At 38.9% G+C, this 8,516-nt stretch overlaps 1 protein-coding gene across 1 annotated transcript in view; it reads left to right on the forward strand.

Moving 5' to 3' along the window:
• Positions 1-3,663, forward strand: part of SOCS2 (suppressor of cytokine signaling 2) — a 41,909-nt gene extending 38,246 nt beyond the window's left edge. The window contains exon 3 of the mRNA XM_040344127.1: positions 2,264-3,663. Coding sequence (XP_040200061.1) covers positions 2,264-2,721 — 458 coding nt within the window. The 3' untranslated portion in view covers positions 2,722-3,663. The remainder of the gene's footprint in view (positions 1-2,263) is intronic.
• Positions 3,664-8,516: the final 4,853 nt, after the last annotated feature.

The raw sequence follows: 8,516 nt of genomic DNA on the forward strand, positions 1-8,516 counted from the left end.
TTTTTGTTTATAGTGCAAAAAATAAAAACCGCAGAGGTGATCAAATGCCACCAAAAGAAAGCTCTATTTGTGTGGAAAAAAAGGACGCCAATTTTGTTTGGGAGCAACGTCGCACGACCGCGCAATTGTCAGTTAAAGCGACGCAGTGCCGAATTGCAAAAAGGGGCAAGGTCCTTAACCTGCATATTGGTCTTAAGTGGTTAATATTGATAAATGTGACTGGTTGGTAATATTCTATAGGCAATTTTTTTATTACTTAACTGCAGACTCCCGCTCCACGCTCTTCTGCTGCTTCTTGGGCCTCATGCAAACTGGACGTTGTAATAACGTTTTAAAAACGCCACTAGCTTTGCAGTGTGTGTTTCAAGGCTTTTTGCCAATAGCGTTTTTCAGCATTGGTCTTGCAGCAGCTGTAAAAACATCCAGTGTCCATGAGCCCTTAGTTTTTCATATGCTGAGTTCAGTTCTCCTGCACATAGCCTCAGGGTAGGTAAATTACACTCTCCCAAACAAACTTGGCATATGTATACAAACTGCACTTTCCTTCACATAGCCTTATACCCGGTTCACACAGGGGCGGCACGACTTTGGGGGCGACTCAGCAAGGCGAGCTCAAGACGACTTCAAAGGCGACTTGCCAAACGACTTTTGTATTTAAGTCAATGCAAGTCGCCCCGTGTCACCCCCAAAGTCGTACAAGAACCTTTTTTTTAAGTTGGAGCGACTTGAGTCACTCCTATTAGAACGGTTCCATTGAACAGAGCGGAGCGCGACTTGTCAGGCGGCTGAGTCGCCTCTGTGTGAACCGGCTCTTAATGGTCTTAGAATGGCCATATATTGTACAATTTTCTTATTAAATTTCCTTTTTAGGTGTACCTTAACTATGTAGTGCAAGGGCCTGCCTGATTGCATACAATTTGAAAGTGTTTAGATTTACCAAAACCGGAAAATGTATAATGTATGGCCCGCCTAAGTTTACATACAGTAAGAGAAAATATTTGATCCCCCTGCTGATTTTGTATGTTTTTTCCACTGACAAATCAGATTTTAATGGTAGGTTTTATTTTAAGTGAGACAGAATATCCAGAAAAATGCATTTAAAATTCCAAATTGATTTGCATTTTAATAAGTGGAATAAATATTTGACCCCTTCACAAAACATGACTTGGTATTTGGTGGCAAAACCCTTCTTGGCAGATCCTCTCCAAGTCATTAAGGTAACTCGAACCTTCATCTCCCTCCACATATTTTCTATAGGATTAAGGTCTGTAAACTGGCTAGGCCACTCCAAGACCTTTTAATGTGCTTCTCGAGCCACTCATTTGTTTTCCTGGCCATGTGTATTGGGTCATTGTCATGCCAGAATACCCATCCAACGCTCTGGCTGAGGGAAGGAGGTTCTTAACCAAGATGTGACGGCACGTGGCTCCATCCATCATACCTTTTTTTTTTTTTTTTTTTTATGTGAAGTAGTCCTGTCTCCTTAGCAGAAAAACATCCCCAAAGCTTAATGTTTCCACCTCCATTTTGCTTTTAAATGTCCTTATTTCTTCTGAGAAATCCTCACTTCCTGTTCTTCTTCTGCCTGTAACTCCACACAGTAATGCAAGGCTTTCTCCCTGGTGTGAAGTGTCGTGCTCGCCCCCTCCCTTGAGGGGGGCGAGCAGGAGAGTCAGGACTCTCTCTACGTTGCAGATAAAGAAGCTGTGTGTTAGTGGGCGTCCTGCTCGCCCCCTCAAGGGGGGAGGGGGCAAGCGCGACACTCCGAACCAGGGAGAAAGCCTTGCATTACTGTGTGGAGTTACAGACAGAAGAACAGGAAGTGAGGATTTCTCAGAAGAAATAAGGACATTTAAAAGCAAAATGGAAGGATGAGGTAAGTGAAGGAGGACTGCACTAAGGTAAAGGAAGCTATTTAGGGAAAACATTTTTTTACCTTTTTACAATCACTTTAATTCTGCACTAAACTTTTTTTTTTATATTTCCTGACAAATTTTGAACCTTTTTTTTAAATTATCAATTCTATTTCCTTGGGGTCTATGGCCTACTAGAGGGGTTTTGTGTGTGTGTGTGTGTGTGTGTGTGTGTGTGTGTGTGTGTTTTTTGTTCTTTTTTGTGTGTGTTTTTTTTGTTTTTTGTTGCAAATTGGTTAACCAGGGATGTGGGCATCTTCTCCTAGTCCCTTTCACAGCAAGTAGTACACAAAATGTAACATATAGTACTATGTTGAACTAAAAAAAATCTCCTTTTTGTTTTCTGACAGGTTGGTATTGGGGACACATGACCGTCAACGAAGCCAAGGAAAAACTGCAAGATGCTCCAGAGGGCACTTTCCTAGTTAGGGACAGCTCACACACAGACTACCTCTTGACCATCTCTGTAAAGACCTCTGCAGGACCAACAAACCTGCGCATTGAGTATCGAGAGGGGAAATTCAGGTTGGACTCTGTGGTTTGCGTACGCTCAAGATTAAAACAATTCAATAGCGTTGTTCATCTTATTGAGTATTATGTTCTGTTGTCAAAAAACAAGAAAATGGAGACCGAGACTCTTCCCAACCGGACAGTACATCTTTGGCTAGTGAAGCCACTTTATACATCTACCCCATCTTTACAGCATCTCTGTAGACTGGCTGTCAACAGATGCACGAGGAAGGTCCAGGAACTGCCATTGCCAATGAGACTAAAGGAATATATCACAGAGTACCGTTATCACATATAGAAGCATTTTTTACAATCATGCCTGCAGCATGGGAAATGCATTTCTGCAAGCAACTTCCAAATCAAGTCAAATATGTTTTGAATCCGTTGTCTGCTCCATGCTGAATGTAAGGACATCACATTGTGTTCCATTCTTAAATGGTTGTCATAAGACTGTTTAGGACTTATGAAATTAACCTAATTTAATACAGTATGTGTGTGAGGGGGGTTTTTTTTTTTTTTTGGTTTTTTTTTGTTTTGTTTTTTTACCACTCCCCCTTATTGAAATTGATGTATGAATCCAATTTCCATGATTTCAGATTACTTTTTTTTTTTTTTTTAAATGCATACACCCTAGTACTTTTAAGCACCATCTTTTGCTTGAGGTACCCCAGTATACTAGAGTAACGTTATCTAATACCTGCAAGTTTTTTTTATTTTTTTTCACTCTGCACCCCCAAGCATACATTGTTGCATATCTTAAGATTGGACTTGTGTATTCACCAGATATATTTTAATTGTTGACAATGTGCTTGGGTTGGTGTGCTGTATAGATTTAGTGAAGTTGTGTTCAGCTGATGCACAAGCAGTGTGTGTTGTTGTTTTTTTTGTTTTTTTTTGCCTAACCTGCACAGAGTTGTCTGGTTTATGGGAACAAACCAGTTCCCCTGGATGACCATTATCAAACTGACAGGATCGAAATAATTATATTTATTTTTTTGGTCATTTTGAATAAAATTTGTCTGCTGTAAGGAATGCTAGGACTCGTCAGCTCGTTAGCTCCAAAGAAGAAATGTATACAGTGCACTTTTATTTTAAGTGGACCTTCCATCCATTGGAGTGCACAAAAAAGATCCTCCATTGTAGGCAAAATACTGTGTAAGCAAAGCAAGTATGCATCCCAGTATTAGGCCCCTTTCAGACGGACGGCTGTTTTGCCGCAGTTAAAAGCACTACAAATGTTTTGTGAAATTCAATGCTCCAGGCACTGCGATTAGCTGCATTTGCACATTGCGATTACATGCGTTTACGTGCGTTTAGCTGCGGTATTCATTTCCATAGCAACCCTTTTTTATTTTTTTTTGTTTGGGTCCCTTGTTTTTTTTTTTTTTTAAACACTGCTATCCTCAGTTGACAAAAAAGACTGCGATTTACCTGCGGTTATGTGCATATAGCTGCGCTACATCGCACCTGGACGCATTAAATTCTATTTTTTCTATTCGCACCAAACCGCATGTAACGTAACCGCACGCAAACGCTGTGTGTGAATGGGGCCATAGGAAAACATTGTGTGCTTTTAGCTGCGGTAGAAAAATAGAAAATCCGCAGCTAAAAGCGCCATTCTATCCGTCCGTCTGAAAGGGGCCTAATGCTTTGAAAGTTTCCTTTATCATAACCACATTAAAAGCAATCCTCAATGCATTTCTGTGGGGAAAAAAACATCAAGCCTCGTTCACACAATGGTGCAGAGACGTTCGTTTTTTTTTTTGTTTGTTTTTTTCCTGCAAGGGCACAAAAAACTATTGTTCTCTGTGCCCTGTTCACACCAAAATATCGGCAGGAATCTGCAACATGTATGCAGTTTTCTGCACGGGACTAAAAAACTGACATGACATCAACCTTGCTGTGAATAGGGCACATAACTGAGGTGCGTGAAAACTTGAGGTCAATGCGCACGCAAACTGATGTCTCTGCAAGTGGGATGTGCGTGATTTTTCCCATCAATTTTCATGCACGTATGGTGTGCACAAGCTGTGATTAAGGCCCTTTGGGGCAGAAATTAGTTGGCAGATTGCTTTTAATGCTCTTACAATAAGGTAAAAATTTGGAGGATTATGCTGTGCCGGATACTTGCTTTGTAGTCAATTTAGCCCAGATGTGTATATGGTCAGGTGTATGGGTACCTTGAGTGTTTTTTAAATCACTAATACATTTGTACTTGTAAAAAGTTTGTTTTAACATGGCCAAAGTTCCACAACGTGCCAAAGTCTGCTGAATTCTGTCAATTGCTGTAAAGATTACAAATTGTGGGATCAAGTTTTACTTCTGGGGATCAAGATTATGTTAGTCTCACCTGTGATGTAGAACTGGAATATGTCTTTTATTCTTATGTATACCATTCTTTGTAGGTCTCCTTGCACACGGAACTAATGTTTTCACGCTGTGTAATTTTCACCAAAAATGTAGTTTAGCTCCCAGAATATTTTGCGTACAAATCAAATATTCTAATCGCACACTTATAAAATGGTTGCTAATGGCACTTATTTTTCCCCCCCCCTAACAGGTATGATTTTATGCATATACACTAGATTACCAAAAGTATTGGGACACCTGCCTACACACATGAACTTTAAATGGCATCCCAGTCTTAGTCCATAGGGTTCAATGTTGAGTTAACCCACCCAATGACCACCTATAACAAACAAATTCAACTCTTCTGGGAAGGCCGTCCACAAGGTTTAGGAGTGTATCTATGGAAATGTTTGACCATTCTTCCAGCGCATTTGTGATGTCAGCCACTGATGTGGACGAGAAGACCTGTCTCCACCCTAATGGCGCGTACACACGGTCGCAATTTCCAACAACAAATGTTTGATGTGAGCTTTTGGTCGGATATACCAACCGTGTGTAGGCTCCATCGAGCATTTGCTTTCTTTCTTTGTGCACTGGTGAGCAGTCATGTTGGAACAGGAAAGGGTCATCCCCAAACTTTTCCCACTAAGTTGGAAGTATGAAATTTGGCCAATAGTTTGGTGTACTGAAACCCTAAGATTTCCCTTCACTGGAATGAAGATGCCCAGCCCCTAATCAACCCTACACCATAATCCCCCCCCCCCCCCCAACCAAATGATTTGGACCAGTGCACAAAGCAAGGACCATAAAGACGTGGAGGAACTTGACAAATACACTTCTGGAAGAATTGCCAAATGGTCCCATACGCTCCTAAACCTAAGTTCATGATGGTGTAAAGGCAGGCAAAAGATGCAAATGTCTTATTGGAAATCATGTTGAATGAACTGTAGTGCGTTTCTGCAAAACATTAAATGCATAGGTGTGAACCAAGCCTAAGGGTCCTATTAAGTTGCCAATAGCAAAGATGGTTGTCGCCAATCAAAAGTCCAATTTACCATACCTGGTAACTTTTAAATTCATAAACTTGCCTGCTAAGTGCCACAAGAACTGTATATCGGTTTGTCAAGACATGTTGAGGATTACAAAGAGCAAGGGCTTGTAATTGATGGGGTCTCAGCCCATTTTGGGCTTGTTTTGATTCCACCAAAACCTTTGTCCTGTAATGGCAACTTGAAGTTACGCTATGAAATGAAAGTACTGCGGTGTTAAATGTGACCAGATGGTGTTCCTGCACATACCCCCCCCCCCCCAAAAAAAAACAAATGGCTGTTCTGACCGGGTAAGCTCTGACACATCCTGGTAGTGTAAGTCTGCCTACTTACTATGGTCTCATACAAGTTCCTATTGCCCCATCACTATGACATGCTGTCTTACTAACCAATAGGAATGTGCAGGCGGCAGTACTGCGCATGCAAGCTTGGACATCAGGAATTGCAGGAGCTTTGCCTGATTGCCATGTCTTTGTTTGCCAGGGCAGGACAGAGCATGCTGCAGGTATGACCTGGCACCTGTTCGTGCCGTTTTTTTTTTTTTTTTTTTTGGCAGGCCAACTGGTGCTAATCTAGAAGGTGTAATGTTTCAAAAGCTTTTATAATTTTTTAGATTTGCTTTTTTTTAAGTGCAAAGCTGATGTATATTTCCTTTTATGTGTTTTGAGCTTGACCTTCAAATTGGGTCCAGCAGTCTGTTTTGAGATTATTAAATGTGATATTTATTATATAGCAGTTCTGTTGGAAAATGCAACTTTTTGAGGGCCTTGAAGGAAAATGATGGGATTACATTTTTCTGTCTTTTCTTTTCCCCTAAATCTTATCTAGGTCTCATAATTAAATGGTAAAATCTAGCGGTATATTATATTTATAATGGAAAACAGTAATTATTTAACCCATTATAATCCCAATAGGTTTGTATTCGCACAATGAATTTAATTCTTATAATTTATAGTCTATTTTTTTGCATCTCCCTACAATACCATTTCACGTTCACCTTGCATTTGCTCAACAATTGTAAAGCTTCATGGTTTGTGGCTGGTAAGCTAAGCACAGTTTTTAAGGTGCTATTTTCATGATATCCTACTTGAACGCTTTTCAGCCTTGAGACAAGCATAAGGCACAATTTTAATGTAAATATATTGTTTTTTTTCCCAGTGATTTTGTCCTGTTCACTTTAAGCAAACTATGGATCTGTTGTCATATAACTTTTATTTATTTTTTATTTTGTTGGTGCCTTAAATGGTATTCTGGCTTCCCGTGTGGTAAACCAAATTTGACATTATGTTATTCCCTATAATATTTAACAATTTAATACTTTCACCATTTTTTTGTTACACATCATCATTACCAAGTTCAACATTTTTGAAAGTTACTTGGTATTAAAATTACTTGAAAATAATGGCGTCTCAGATACATTTAGACAAATTCTATTGGTGCAACTCTGATGTCCATGTATTCTTTTAATATAATTACACCACTTTTCAAGCCCAGAATAACTCTTGCTTCGAATATGCTGTAAATCCATCTAACTACACAATCCAAAAATTTAGCTTTTTATGTAAAAAGAAAAAAAGCTTTGAACTTTTCATACCTTGATCCAATGTGATACTTGAAAAACGTTTACTATGCAGGTGAGTGCTTATTGCAGATCTTTTCTGAAACAGTGGCTGAAATAAGGCCACTTGAAGCTTCCGTCAGTTTGACTACCAACACTGAACGTGCACTGTGTAGTTTTATATATACTTTTTGTTCAATGTAAAAAGCTGATCTAAAATATATTCTGTCCCTAGTAAGGTCCTGACATTCATATACCTTGTAAATACCTTCAGTAGCTCTGTGTAAACCAATCTGCGGTCAAGGCTCAATGGTCCTCTTAAAATTTGTGGATCTGAAGGAACTGTTAAAATGCAGCCACAAAGAGAAATGCTGTGTTGATATCTGCTGAGAAAAGCAGCAAATGCTTTTAATGTCTACAATGTAGAATTGTTTTTATATATAAATCTATAAAATATAAACCTGACTATTTAACAAGTGTGTATTCTCTGCTGTAACAATAAATACAATGGATACAAAAATCTGTATGCTGTGACAATATTCATTTTGTGGGTTGGTTTTTTTTTTTTTTTTTTTTTTTTTTAAGGTTGGACATTGCACCATACTGTCTGGTTTTAAAATAAACCACTCTTGACTATAAAAATGTGGTGACCTGTGTTGAACATTATTTATACTTTTTAGTTGATTAGAACATTTATGCATCAACTCATTACTTGAGCGTGCTTTTTGTGCAAAAGCCAGGTCGTTTACAGCATCTATACAAAACAAAGGTGCAATCAGCGCAAATATATAGATCAAAATTAAAAAATGAGTTAGGTGAAAAAGACCCACAGGGTTCGGATCACTAGTAATGCCAGCTGAACACTACGGAATAATCGCAAAAATCCAGGGAGATACAATAATAAGTGAAATTAGTGCAGTGCAAAACTTAGACAAATATGATGCTGGTATATAGCCAGCAAGCTTATATATGTGTGTATATAAAAAAACAGTCCAAAATAAAGGAAAAAAAGTAAAATAAAACTCAGAATAACAATCCAAAGTCCATAAGTGTCGAATAAATGAAGTAGAAGTTTACAGCATCTATTCTCTTTAACACTGAAGCCAGTGCTGGAAACCAATATTGTGACTGGACTGG

This window comes from Rana temporaria, chromosome 3 (genome assembly GCF_905171775.1).
Source record: "Rana temporaria chromosome 3, aRanTem1.1, whole genome shotgun sequence".
In the NCBI taxonomy this organism is placed as follows: Eukaryota; Metazoa; Chordata; class Amphibia; order Anura; family Ranidae; genus Rana; species Rana temporaria.